The following is a 15,342-nucleotide window of genomic DNA, read 5'->3' as shown; positions in this document are numbered from 1 at the left end:
AAAATAGCTTGCACCGACAATTAAGGTAACGAACCTACTGCTATATAGGGATTATGGCAATGGGCCAATTTGCCAAAATGTTGAACTATACGTTGAAGTTTATTTCAGAGCCACACAGGCTGCAGGAAGTACATGTACAGTACTGTCTGTACATGATGACAGTGTGTGTGTTGTCTCTCATGTATATTTCATACTTTGATTATACAGTAAGAAAACATGTGAGACAGGCGAGATCCATGCAAATTATTCATGCACAAGTACTTAATTTGACAGAAGATAATTGCTGCTCTTGTGTTGAGTTGTGTGCCCCCCCTCCCCCCGACTGCACCCCCAGCCCCCCCTCCACGTGTGATATTTTGCTCTCAAAGGATGTCGAGACAGTGACCCCCTTTGACTTTTTGCTCCCATCGCTGCAATATCTCCCCTCTGTCACTTTGCGTTCTTTTCTTTCTTTTTTTTTCTGTCTGTCTCTTTCCACCCCGGTCCGTCCCTCCCTCCCCCTCCTCCCCCCTCCTCAGCTGGAAGTGGCTGCCCTGGGTTGCAGGCCTCGCAGCAGGCTCCCATGACTGGAAGCTTTAATGCTGCTGCTATTTCAGGCCCTCTGATGTCATGTGAAGGAGGGGCCGGCAAATCATCCCCGGAGCAGTGAGTCAGAGCCAGGGAGAGAGGGAGAGAGGGAGAGAGGGAGAGAGGGAGAGAGGGAGAGAGGAGGGGAGGGGAGAGGCACACAGCATCCAAACAACAGTGGCAGTGCCACACTGTGCTACACCTGGGAGATGGTGAGAGAGAAAACACATAGTAACAACAACCAGTGGCTTCATATAACCGGTGTAACTGGGTTCATGTGGCCACAGCAGCAACACGAGACCACGGAGCTGCAGCAGAAGCAGAAGTAACATTTCAGATATTATAGTTTACTATATAATAACTATAACTATTGACTCAAATCTGTCAATGTAGTTTTCAAAAGTATTTTTCATGTAAAGTTTTTAGTGATTTTCTACTTTATGTTATTTATAGATTTATTTATTATATAATCTAAATTTTTTTTGAAATATTGTAAGATTTTATCCATTATTTATTACATTTTCCACCTTTTCCACCAAATATACTCAGTAATTTCTGTAATTTTTTTATTATTATTATTATTATTTTTTAAATATCTTCAATATTTTGGGTATACTTACTATGTTTACAATGATTTTTATATTTAGTAGCATATTTATAAGGTTTTTCTTTTTTTAATTGAAGCATTTCCACCAATTTAAATTTTTTTCTTTAGATGTTTCCATTTTCTTTCATCAGCTTCAAATAGTTTTTGGTAAATTCTGAATTGTTATTCTTTCAGTGCATTTATAAATGTATTTATTTTATTATTATTATTATTTTTGACAATTTAGATATACTTTTGTGACATGTCTCTTTAAGATGTATCATTTAATATATATCATATAGTATATTTACATGCCCACAATCAAAGCTAACTCAAATATCAAGGCAGGCTTGCATTAAGTTGTGCTGTTTAAACCTTTGCACATTCTGCATCACATGTAAAGATGAACAGTTTTGCAGGAAGTCATTCTTCATTTCCAGGTATTTCTGTCCGACAAAACAAATGTTTTCTTTGGTCTTTTGCATCAGCCTCCAAATGAGATCTGGTGTTATTGTCGGTGGCAGAAAAAAAAACAGACACAGGAACTGAAAGAGATGTTGTTTTGCTCCTGTCTCCCCGAGTGATGTCATCCCCCATTCAGACTCTGCCCACACAAAGTCGTGGAAAGTGCTCAGCATCCACTGTCGCCATGGTTACAGCACTGCATCTCCACGACCCCCCCCCCCCCTCCTTATTTGAAAACCACCAGGCTGCCGTGCGGGGGCAGCCATTGGCCGGTGCGTCGGACTGGCAGACGCTCGGCCCAACGAGCGGGGAGGAGAGTGATGTCATGGATGGCAGCGATGTGCATCCGAGGGGGGGGGGCGTCTGGTGGAGAGCTTCTGCTGACGCACCAACTTAACAAGGGAGGCTGTCACATTAGCAGTTATCTGTTTGAAGGGAACAGGTGAGGGGCGGACATCGGGGTCTGAGACGTGGCACAGCTGTCTGCAGCCGCCGCCGCCACCGGTCCACATCACTGCTAATATCACCGTTTAACCAGAGGTCCTTTATGGGTGGGGTTTGGAAAATATCACAAATAGACTATAAGGACCTAAAAAAACATTTCACATGTGCATAGACTTGATATCAGAATCCAAAATACATTGTAAAACCATTGATACTGCACATGATTTGGTGCAAAAATGAAATATATACACGAAAACTTAAACTGTTTCAATCAACACTTGAAGAGTTCATTTACAAAAGCAGATAACTCTGCTTAAAATTTTTTTTTAATTTTTTTAAAAACATTTTTTAATTACTATTTACACCAGGTGATATCAGTCAAACCAAAGTTGTGTGGCTTTGACGAAGGAGATGAGATGTACAAAAACAGATGTAACTCAAAAAAATAAAGCTTTATTGAAAACAACACTATGTAAAGAATAATTCAAAAGCATCAGCTCATTTTTTTCAAAATGGCACTTATCTGCTTTTGCAAATGAACTCTTCACTTGGATTTAAAAGGTATCGACCATGACTCAGCAGTTTCTCTCAGCTCTGCAAAGTTGTACTAAAGCGTATTGTTTTGTGTGTTTGACCCACACAACTTTAATACAACTCATATTAATCCACTGTCTGTACGTTACGTATAATGCTGGCTAAGGATTTTCTGAATTGCGTCAACTACACTTAGCTCGGTTCTCTAAAAGCTTTGTTAAAACAAATTTATGGGCCTTAATTTTCTAATACATATTCCCCTCAAAGTTTGTTATCATGGATTTAGTGCTCCTGCATCCACCAAAAAAATTTGCATAATCCTAAAAAATATATTACTGTAAGCTTTTAAAACACACCAAATCCAACCTGTCAAATACTTTGGCCATGCAGTGCTACTTAAGGTGCAATTAAATGCAATAAAAATACTACATAATGGCAATAACAAATCTGTTTGTGCTCCTCTATCTCTGTTTATTGTAAAAAACCTGACCTTTTTGAATCATTGGAAAAAAAAAATGTCTGTCTGGATGATGAGTAAGATGTCTGACCATTTTTCCTCTGATGTGGTATGACAATAGAGAGACAATCAAATGACATCCACTGGTGAAGTATATGCACAGCAGCAGAGCCAGACATCACTAGGTCTAAGTGAGGAAATTTCCATTTGTTGCTTTCTTGTTTCTAATCTTTTATCTCTCTCCTTTTTTTTTTTTTTTTTGGATTTCCATTTACAACTGCAGCAGCCCAATTTTCTCACAGTAATCATGATCCTTTCGTTTGATCTCCTTGCATCTGATGTGTTGGAAAAGGTCTGGTAAATTATGTCAGAAACGTCCATGGCCATTTCGATAATTCTCTGCAGCCTCCGTCACAAAGAAAAGCCAGTAAAATATCATAGTTGGATAAAAAACAGCATTGTTAATTTCAAACCCCTTTTATGTCGTCCCTTGAAAGCCAGCAAATTGCCTGGATCGTCTCTTTTTAACATAGCTACAAAGCCAGCAGCTGCCTTTGTTGCTTAGCGACACCGACACCGACGAAGCATCAGGACCGATTCTGCTTTCGAGTAAAAGAAATGTTAAAATTTCCCCCCCAAAAAAGGCGCGTTGGAACAAACAGGAGTGCATTTAAAGTTCATTTTCAGAGTAGACGATCGAGGCACCAGTGAGGCCACTTACAATTCAGTCCCATCTCTGCAACAGACTTTTTTTTTTTTCCACCAGTTAAATGTGAAGTTACAAAAAAGAGACTTGGATCAAAGACAAGAAGACAGACTGAAAAATGTCAAAATGGTTTATAAACTTCTGGAATACAATAGAGACAAATAGGCCTTTACATCGATACTTGTTGGTTTGTCACATATTTTACATGACACATAGCCTGTAACACATTTAAAGGTTATATATAAAAAATATATAATATATATATATATTAGATCAATATTTTCAGGAACCTGCTACGCATTGGTGCAACATTATCTTACTACAATGGCAGTTAGCTTAATTTTCTACATAGAAATGATGAGATATTATGAAAAATTATTAAAAATAAATTAAGAACTTTACTATGCTAGTAATAGATTGCTAGTTAGGTTAGTGTGATGAGATATTTGAGCTAGCTGATTAACTTAACCCTTAGTTGGGCCCATTTTTGGACCCTCCACAGTTTCATTTGTCATTTTGGCTGTGATCATGCTATAACCTTGGTAGTATGCAGAGAGGTCACTCTTCACCTCAAAATGCACCATGGGACCTGTTCTCCTGCTTGGGTCCATTGACTCCCATTGAAAAATGCACATTTTTACCTACTAATACTGAAAGTTATAGGCTAGTATCAGTGAGCTAATGAGTGGTTACTTAAAAATTAAAACCAACCAAGCCAACTTCACTGGTAGATAAGACTAGCTCACTAATCTTAGTATAGCCTACTTGAAATTGTAGCCTATGAATAGCTACAACTTTTTCTATAGAGTTGTTACCACAATGGTTAATAATGGTACTTTCTAAAATGATACATCTGAACTATCTGACAAAGTGTTAGCATGCTAGTAACGTCAGTTTGTGCAATGGTATTTCTATATTAGCTGAGTTTCTGTTCACATCAAAATGGGCTCAGATGTAAAAACGATTGAAAGTCATGTTGACGGTGGACCAGGAGAAAATCAAACAAAACAAAAGTGCCTTTGCTAAAAAAAAATCAATAGGGCACCACAATTCGGCTTCATAAAACTGTTGGTTTTGGAAATTGTGTCGCCGCTTGTTTTTCTACTTTTATCCCCTCAACTGTAAAGCTTTATCACAAATATAACCTCATATCAGCAGAATTCAGGTGTTGTGCCATAATCAGATCACGATATGATAGCCTACTGCAGTTAAAAACGTTTAACTGAACTGCAAACGACTCAGGAGGACCGATTTTTTTCCACAAGCACATAATCCACAAAAGTGTCTGTATATAGGAGCTTTTCTGATAGGGGGGAGAGTTTCTGTGGCTCACTTCAGCAACTCTCTCTGGACTGTGTAACATCATGAATGTTTTAGATTAAAAAGCTACAGCTCAGATGTAGCAAAAATAAACCCTTTGCCCTTGGTGCGGTGCAGAGAGAGGAAGGGAGTGTGGAGAGTCACGGATTACCTCCTTTTCCAGGATGGGTGATTCATTTCCTTGTCTTCAAAAGTAACAAGTGATCTCTATTACTTTCGGAACAATTTCAGGGAAATGGTTGCTGCATATAAAATGGAGGAGGGCTGAAATGAAAGCAGACAGACAGCTGATGGTTGTAATTTTAAAGAGGGTGAGATATAAAAAGGCCCTGAACACTTGTGTTGACAGCAGGTCCCCCAGGGGCTGGTGGTAAGACTGAAGGTTGGAGGTTTTGTTTGGCCTCCGGAGGGAACATCTCTATAAAAACCAGGCCGTTTTAGCCAAACTCACAGCTGAGAGAAATGATGTTATTCCCCCGTTTTAACATAATCTGTTGACAGTACGGATGAATATGGTCTAATTGAAGGCTGTAGACGACTACTGCAAGCAAATGCATCTATCAACAGTCTTTTTATATATCCGCAGATGTAAAAACAGACTTAAAGTAGAGACAACATAATGTATTTATGTCAGGTAAAAACAGACAAATATACAAAATTATGTGCAGTTTCTGACAAGTTTTGTTATAAAATATGAAGTAAAACTGGAAACATAACTCTTAATTTTGCTGTAACTGTGTGTTGCTAAACTGCACTGCTTCTAACTGTGTACATAAATACTGTACTTTTTGCTTTTTAACTCATTCTTGCTTGGGATAGACATGAAAGTGACAAAAATATATATACAAATATATGCAACATTTAATTTTAGGATTGCAATCCTTTCTAATTAATAAAACTAAATACTTTCACCCTAGATAGTAAAGGTTAAAGATAATGTCATATCTACATGTTTTAATCCCTCTGCAGGGGATTCTCCTGAGCCAAAACCAACTGTGTAAGTAATTTAGCCTGTTTTCTTTTAATGCTTAAGTGGCAGAAGATAAAAAAAAGAAGGATTGGGACGCTAAAGCCTCAATTCACCATTGGTGGTGGGATTATTTAAAACATAGTAAACAAAGTCCTGCATCAACACCGGCAGTGAAGCATTAGATACATAAAAGTGAGGTAATGGTTACACTCTGGATTTCTACAACTCTGGGGGAAGAAGATGCTGAGCTCGTACGACGCTGACCGCTGAGTAACTCCACACAGCAAAACACCCACTCTCTTCTTCCCCTACAGGATCTCTGCTCATGTCTATTCTCAATGGCCGACTTCAAAGCGAGGACTGAAAAAAAAAAAAATATATATATATATATATAAAAAAGCAGTGAGAACTGGAGTTGGGAGATGATGATGATGGTGATGATGATGTGCACTGATTCACATTAGGATTTTATGCACGTGGAGATTTCTGCTCATTTTTTATTACAGCACTGAAGCAGTGGGGTGATGACTTTATTAGGAGTGTGTCCTCTACTTGGCCTTTTTAAAAAATATATATATATAGTATATGAGATAAAACCGGATCCAAACAGGACCAATGATGATGAGCCTCACATAAAATAACTGTGTACATGATTGCAAACAACTGCTTTCACTGTAAACATCTGTCAGATTCTTCTATCAGAGCCATCAATAGCAAATACTAATAGTCATTTTACTCTGTCGGAAGGAAACAAAATCTGTCCGGCTTCACCTCTAAAAAGCTTGCACATAAACTTGTTCTATCTAGTTTGGTTAATACAAACTCTCCCAACAGTTCATCACATAAATGGCTGCTCCTAAGTTTATCCCTCCCACAAATATAAACCACATCTTTATGGGTCTTCGAGTGAGAGGGGGGAATGGAAAAACAAACTTTTAAAAACAGCATCAGGACACCACAACAAACACACTTATCTTTGGTAATGCACAAAAAAAAAAAAGAAAAGAAAGAAGCTGGCACTTGAAGTTTTAATCCTTCTGGAAAACAGCCAGTCAAGCAGAAGTGCTGTGTGTCTCTGTGTTTAGGGACGAAAAATAAATTAAACTTAAAACTTACAACCAAGAAGCTGCAAAGAGAAGTGGACAAGGGCAAAAAGGCTGCTGCAACAACCACCGTCATTTATATTTTAAACAAATGACCAGTTGTGCTAATTAAGTCTTAAATCATTTAATGCCTAAATTAATAATAACTTTTCTGACATTTGATTTTGGTTTTTTATAGATTCAGCTCATTAAATTTAGACATTAAAACATTAATGCTACATATATCCGTGTTACTTTTCTTCATAACCATCGTTAGCTACAGCATTGAGATTAATTTGGTTAAATAGGAAAAAGTTTAATTTTCCTGTTGAGTCAAATAAACTGTTTCGAAAAGATCACAAATCAACTGTCAGGGGTGTTGACTTGTTCAGGCCTGATAATTAAAGTGAAGTTTGTGCTTGTTCTCACAGGATTTTTCCATTGAATTGTAAATAGAAACATTTCACTATGAATATTCAGGTGGACAAAGAAAAATCATGTTTCCCTGCTGAACAGCGCACCTCAGGCACAAACCTCAGGCACAAACCGGACAATGAAACTAATTAATGTTTCAAATTAATGAGAACATTTCTAATAGCCAACACAAAAATCCATCCAAGACAATCCCATCTGACCTCAGACACCGGAGATTAAAATCAGAATAGAGTCAAGCTACTGATTCGCCAATAAACCAATTAACCAATTAACCTAGTGTTTGTGTCGTTGCACTGTGGGAGGAGGCAGAAGAGAAAACACACAGAAAGGTTGAAGGTTTTAAACCTAGAGCCACTGTACCACTGTGCCACCATAATAATAAATCATAACTAAACTAACTAAAAATATTGCACATGGTAAAATAACACTTTTGCTTTTGGGATATAAACTCTTGTTTCCAAAACCAAGAATAACTTTCATATTTAAAGCCCCAGTGTGTAACTTATTTGGCTTTTTATTAGCAAAAATCAAATATTGCTTTCATAAATACGTATTTCAGTCGAAGTCGAATCACACCCACATACAAATGAAAGCTTTCTCGTACATTAGAATGAGTTGTTACAAGTCGTTACAAATACATAAGTGGGCGATGCACCGAACCGAGGCGGCCATGTTGCATCGCCATTTTTTTTACGTTGAGTGGCAGCGTGACCGTAGGTAACCACGGAAACTCAGCGGAGCTGTCGGCTCGGCCTGTTAAAACTGTCACCACTGTGTAGTGTGAGGAAGGACGGAGGCACTGGTGTTGCATTCAGGTGCAGTCAGGCAGACGGCCGTCGGCAAACCAACCGGATGTCATTTTACTCCACAAGAGAAAGACGGTAAAACGTGATTCAGGTAAACAATACGACATCACCATGACAACATATTGTCACGCCTGTATTGTTTTGCCTCGTGCTGGCGGACCACTTGTTTACAAAGACGCTTGTTTATCCTGTTACATGCAGCGTCTGTTGTCTGTCTGACGTCTGCCCGATTTCACGTGAATGCAACATCAAGAATACGTTCTGATCAAGGGGGCAGTTGTCGGTCTGAGAAGTGAAGCTCACTTCCGCGTTCAAAAAACTGCAATCCGCTCGGATTCCTCTGGGGGCTGGTGTCAGAAGGGAGCATTCCCCATAGACCCCCATGTTAAAATCGCCGACTTTACATCCTCAGTAAACATGTTAAAAGCCTGGTGTCAGAACGTTTTTTCGTCTCAATCGATAGTTTCTACCCCCGCACACACTCTGAGGGGGGTGAATTTTTTTTTAACTCTATAGTTTTACTGTTATTAGGTTAAAATTCTGGCCAATCAGGGCGCGGAAACGTTGAGCGACAGGTCCGAGCAGCTCCGTGGACAGGCTGCTTCGAGGCCAGTGGGCGGGATCTCGGCCGGCCAATCCAACATGGCGCTGTTCAGGCCGCCATATTTGAGTCACAAAAACGACTCCCCAAAACCAATGGGTGACGTCACGGACGCTACGTCCATTCTTTTTACAGTCTATGGTTCTGATATGCAACCGCACCGCTAGATGGGGGGAATTCCTACACATTATACTACCTTTAAAATACTGTGCACGTTACATCAGAGTTTGGCCCTACTACAAAACAGTTTGTAAAAGCATCACAAACACAAACACAAACATAGGACAGACGAGCGAGGTTGTTGTTGTTGTCTGGACTCATTACGTTGTGCTTGCGCTAGAGTATATTATGTGAGAAACGTACAGTCTAAAGTTACTGTTTACTTGCGACTCCCCTCGTTTCAAATCACCCACCTACAAAACCACCACACACCTCAATTATTCATTGACGGAGCAACTTCAGTGTCTGAGTCCATCTCCAGCTGCTGCACTGACAGCACCAGCTCCCTGCACCATGTCTGGTTTTAGCGCTGCAGGTGTGAAGAGGGTAACGCAACGTTGTAGGTCGGGAGCTTCAGTTTTGGAGGGCAACCGTCCGTTTTTTCACTTTCACGGCTTCCACCTCTCCGAGGCGAGCCGCTGAGGAGGACACTCAGGAGTGTATTCAGAGCACAGCTAAATAATGAGGCTGAAGTGGAGAGAAGCATTAGAGCCGTAACCAAGCATCCAATAAATTATGGGTTATGTGACACAAGGGTGCGATCACCACAGCCATCGTCTCACCAACCGGAGCCACCAGGTTCTCAAAGAGGAAGCTCCCACACAGATTCATGCAATTAAAAAGCCTCGTTTGCAAAAAACATCAGCTGCAGATTTGTTGATTCAACTTTCAGATGAACAATTTTAGATTTTCTGTTCTGAGTACCAGCTGTTTTTATGTATTTTATTTTAAAGGGGAGTGATGTTTTTTAAAAAGAGACCCAGAGGAGTTTGCTTTTGGTTATAAAAGAGTCTCATTAATGTGGATGAATCTACGTTACCCACTTGTTAATGGGTCCATTTTCGTTTTGTCTTTAGTTATTTTGATATTATTATTTAGTGGTCGACTCGCCCAGTATTTCCTACTTTTAGTTTCCTGGCATGGGAATAACGCTGCCGAATCGCCGTTTACGACGGTATCTGATCGTCTTTGAATCTCCGTTCTTGATTAATGAAAACATTCTTGGCAAATGTTTTCGCTTTCGTCCGTATTGCACCGGTCCAAGGATTTCACCGTGCGTGCGGAGGCTCGTGGGAAATGTAGTGTGAAAACACTCCGAAACTCCTCGTTGTCCCTTTAAAAAACATTAAAATTCTCATGAGGAAAAAAAGCCAGACATGTTTAATAATTGATCCTTAATTAAAAAGTAAAAAAAAAAAAGTAATGTGGCCTTAAATGAAAAAATCAGAGAAGATAAATAATTAATTCAATTCTGAAAAAGTGAAGTCAGAATTAATAAAAGAAAAAAACTTAATTCAAAGATTTAAAAAAGTGTAATGTGACCTTAGTCCTGAAAAAATCCACTCGGACAAAAAAATCAGAATTAAAAAAAGAAAAGAAAAGCAAAGCAAATTGTACCCAGAAACCTAAAATCCAATGAGTTCATGTTTTTCTACTTTCTTTTCCTACATTATTACAAAAAATAAATAAATAAATAAACAAATGTAGCAGACTAAATTTTTTATTCTTGCAGCGACAGGACCAACAGCTTGGACGTGAGTGTTTTTATTTATAGTGACGTGATGCTGGTTCAACACAGACCTGACTATAAATGTAACAATCAATGCAACAATCACAGCCACAGTGAGAAACAACAATGGCACAATTTCCCTCATTGAAAGTGGAAAATTGAAAGCACTTTCAGATGATTTTGTCTCACTTTTTTTTTTTTTTACCCCTTTTCTTTCTTTCTTTCTTTTTTTTTTTTAAAGCTCAGTGACGCTGAATGAAAGATAAGAAAACAAACATCCATCAATGAACTCTTTGTGCTGCTGAAACAATCCGACTGCTCAGGGAAAAAAAAAAAAAAGAACAATACAGGTTTACGTGAGGTGAAGAGAAAACAGAGTGTGTCCTGACGCGACCACCACGCTGGACGACGTGAAGCGACCAATCCTGAGATTAATTTTTCATCCACCTCGACTTGGATAAAATCTATAAGTGGAGCTTCTTGTGAAGTGACGAGCACATCCATTAAAACACCCGGGAGTCGAGCCAGAAGCCGAAGTGTCTCCAGTCCAGGCTGCATGTTCTCATTATTTACCAGAAAATAAAACCTTTTTTTACATCCTAAAGCCTCTCCTCTCTCTTCAGTCAGACTGGTGTTTTTAATCATCTTCACAAATTCTGAAAAACATCGATTGAAAGCGCCCAAAGACCAAAGATTATCAATCAGACGGTTTTAGCCCAAATATTGATCAGACTGTCTTGGATGATGGAGATAAGATGAATTACTTCTTACACTGAGTAGTGTTTTCTCTTAATAATAATAATAAGCGCTGAGGTCTTTTACACTGCTACTTCCTTCGCAAACAAAACTTTGCCAATGCACAAAATTGATTATCACACTGTGGAAGAGGAAATGAAATGATATGATCGCAGCGTCTTTGAGGGGGAAAAAAAAAAGTAGCTTTAATTCAAAGTCTCACCAACACTGACACTACTCAGAGATGATAAACAATATACAGTATATATATATAAAAAAAAGGAATAAATCAAAGTGTGAATGAAATTAAAAATTGTTTTGCCAGTGAAAGTTCACCGCCGCTACCAGGAGCTGAAGTCTCCGAAGCCGGTCTTGCCTTTGGACTTCTTAGCGGTTGCTGCTCCGCTGGTGGACGGTCCGCTTTCATCTTCAGGCACCGGGCGTTTTCTGAAAGAAGAGAAGGAGGAGGAGGAGGAGGAGGAAGAGGAGGACGGGGATATCAACACACAGGACTTTTCACAATCAATCCGCCGTTTCCTCGCAGAGAGGTGTGGGTGACTTGTAGATTGTGAGTTTTCTCTGATCTCCTCTCGTTTTTTTTCTGAATTACGCCCGCACAACTCTTTTCTCTTGTTTAGTGTCTTTGTGTGTGTGTGTGTGTGTGTGTGTACACAGTATCTCAGCCTCTCAGTTTTTCCTTTTCTATTCAACAGTAAACAAAACGCCTCCTTCTCAACGACATGAATGAATGTACATGAGGTTATTACTTCAGCTGGAGCCTTTTACCTTCACCTGACTGGATGGAAGCATGACTTGCTTTATAAATCCCTTCTTCAGAAACACGACTAACAACTTTTGTCATTAAATTCAATTAAATTCATGCAAAACCACTGATGCACGTTGCCTTCAAGGACAGTTTTTCAGCAAGCAGTCTCTGTATTTACCTCTAAAACAACTCTGTCTGGTAACGTTCTGTTATTATCTCACAGCGTGGTGAATGTGCAGGTCACAACTTGTCCACCAGAGCGTTTTGGAGTTGTTGGATTGTGTATTTGATGAGTTTGATGAGGGAAACCAAGATCCTATGAGCCTCGGTAGCGTAGCTCTGAGCAGCTTGTGTCTCTGCTCCACCGTTCTAAAAATAGCTTGCACCGACAATTAAAGGTAACGAACCTACTGCTATGACTATAGGGATTATGGCAATGGGCCAATTTGCCAAAATGTTGAACTATCCCTTTAACAGTAAACAGATCAGTGTGCTTTTTGGGGGAAATAGAAACAACGAGCTAAAAGAAACTGGAAAAAACAGAAAATCAAGAGTTCAGTGATATTATTATTGTATATTCATCACTGTACAGAGCTCATCTACTTGTACGCAAAACAGACTTTTATCATTTTAACCTAATGATCTGCTTTCAGAAAACTTGTGTGCATTTCACTCTGAGCTGCTGATTGACTTTTAACGACTGTCATTTCAATTTCTCCTTTCGAAATGCTACAGATTCACTCATCACGTGAAGTAAATTATTGTTTTTATTTCACTTTTACTGAACTGTTTTCTGCCTCAAAGTTTGACATGATGGAGCAGCGGAAAAAACAGCAGGAATGAATTCCACCACAAAACCATAAACCACCTTAAAAGCCAAATACGGCTGAATTTTAGTAGTGCAAAAGGAAAAGAGTCTAATGGTTTAATCTCTTTATGTTTGATATCTGATTGGCCCGACCATGTTGACTGCACATTATCACCCAGACATAAAGCTGAAACTAAAGAGAAATATTTTGTGATATTAGAAAATCCAAGGCAATGTACATAAACTGAATAGAAATATGCTCTGGATAATAAACCTGAATCCTCCCCGCGGGGGGAAAAGGAGGGTAATCTTCTCTGTAATTGGCATTTTGCACATGATGTCTCTGCTCATTTTTTTGTGCTGCTGTGTAATAATGTTTTATCACCCATTCATTACTGTATTGTTTCTTCTCAGGTCGCTGTGTGAAAGCATTTAATGCGGTTTGTGTGGAGGCCAGCAAAACTTTCTTTTCTTTTTTTTTTTCTTTTTTAAATCCACATTCTGCAAACAAAGCAGAAACAATGTTCTTCAACTTCGGGGTTTTGTGCACATGCAGCTTTTATTTATATATACGTCACAGCGAAGCCCCTGGATGAGTCACTACTACTTTAAAAAGCAGAGGAGAGAGAGAGAGAGTGCTGTTTGTTGAATGGCAAATGAGGATGTGTGTGTGTGTGTGTGTGGTGTGTTCTTACGCTGATGCAGGATTGATGTATTTCCCCACGCCCTCTTTGAAGGTCTTGGGCGCCTGAGCCTCCTTGGCTTTCTTCAGGGAGACGCTGGCCTGCTGCCGCTCCTCCTCCTGCTTCTGCAGCTCCTTCTCTCGCTCGGCCACAATCTGAAAAAAAATAAAAAATAAAACACAAACCAGGTGAATCCAGATCGAATACAGATACAGGTCAATTGTCTTTTCTGGAGTGACATTTTCATCGTTTCAAATCTCCTCATCGGACACTGGACAAAATCTTTATTCTGACACTTCTGAATTCATTTGATTAAATTAATCGGTCGGCCAACAGATAACAAATCTGATTAGGCTAAATTGATTGATTTTCCACACAGAAACAATAAATCAGCCTTAAGGGATAGTTCACCCAAAATTCAAATTTCACTCATTATCTACTCCCCCTCATGTGGACTAAGGGCTGGGAGAAGTTTCAGAGTCCTCCGTGGCTTCTCTGAGTTACAGCGGGGCTCCGTGCAGCACTGCATGTCCATATGACGGTTGCGAACGGAGCTCACTTTTCTTCGTCCAAAAAGACACACCAAAAAACATCCAAATACCTCCATAGTGCTCGTCTGTAATGTCCCTCTTGTATTGAAGCCCCAACATGAGAAATTGTTCCGAAAAAAATTAGATAAGTCTATATTTTAAAGGAGCTTGAGGCAGGATCAAGGAATAAAACTCATTAGCGATACAACGGCCGTAGCGGCCGTCAGGGTTACTGCAGCCATCAGCCAAACTGGTGCGGGAGCGCGCATCAACTCTCCACAGCAGCAGCTGATGCTGTGACAGTGACACTGTGGCTGAATTGGAAACGGCGTAACGTTACTATACCAGTGTTTTCCATTAATCAGCCGCCACAGTTTCGTTTGGGTCCGCCGCAGCAGTCTCTCACAGAAAAAAAGAACAGCTTTCACTATCTCTCATCTCTGCCAGTCAGCCCCTCTCCCTGCTGTCTCTCTCACCACACACACATACACGTCGCGCTTGGCTGTTAATAAACAGTAAATGCGCCGTGCCGCGCTCATTGTACAGTGCTCAATTTACCGCAACACCCGGAGGTTGACCGCCCAGGCATCAGGTCAGCACACCGAACACGTCGGAGAATTTCCTTACAGGCGTTGTTTGGATAAACTGACCACGGATGAATCCATCGGCTCATTGTAAAACTATTTATTTATTTATTGAAGTAGCCTAAATATGGTGATTTTTGTACGTACAGAGCCCCAAGGCTGCGCTGCTCACACACACACCTGAAGCTTCACTTTTCATTCAAATGAACTAATGCGACTGCCACAGTGCCACTGTTAGATTTCATCAATGAGACCAGCATTTATCTCCTAAAAACAATTCAACCAGCCGGCAGAAAACCTCTAAAAACCTGTGGGGAAGTTACTCGGCTCGTTTTCTTCCCTGGGAGGAGGACAGCTGTTGCCCGGCCGATGAGCTCAGCTCCCCGGCTGCAGCCTCTGTGACGAGCCGCTGCTGCTGCTGCGTGTGTGTGGCTCTGCACTCCTCCGAAAAATGTCGGAGCAAATCTACTTACAGACGTTATTTGGATAAACTGATAACAGATTGGGAATCTAAACTGTCACTTTCTCGCATGA

General features: G+C 39.9%; 2 protein-coding genes across 2 annotated transcripts in view; one reads left to right on the top strand and one right to left on the bottom strand.

Moving 5' to 3' along the window:
- LOC146981176 (nuclear factor 7, brain-like) overlaps positions 1 to 15,342 on the top strand; it is a 454,853-nt gene that overhangs the window by 320,234 nt on the left and 119,277 nt on the right. The window lies entirely within an intron of this gene.
- ppil2 (peptidylprolyl isomerase (cyclophilin)-like 2) overlaps positions 11,624 to 15,342 on the bottom strand; it is a 39,331-nt gene continuing 35,612 nt past the window's right edge. The window contains exons 19-20 of the mRNA XM_085786241.1: positions 13,707 to 13,849; positions 11,624 to 11,884 (exon numbers count right to left, since the gene is read on the bottom strand). Of these exons, the coding sequence (XP_085642367.1) occupies positions 11,779 to 11,884; positions 13,707 to 13,849 (249 nt within the window). The 3' untranslated portion in view covers positions 11,624 to 11,778. The remainder of the gene's footprint in view (positions 11,885 to 13,706; positions 13,850 to 15,342) is intronic.

This window comes from Trachurus japonicus, chromosome 9, assembly GCF_045865225.1.
Source record: "Trachurus japonicus isolate A0001 chromosome 9, Traja_1.0".
In the NCBI taxonomy this organism is placed as follows: Eukaryota; Metazoa; Chordata; class Actinopteri; order Carangiformes; family Carangidae; genus Trachurus; species Trachurus japonicus.
Note: the sequence above shows the minus strand (reverse complement) of the source record. Positions and strands in the feature narration are given on the sequence as shown.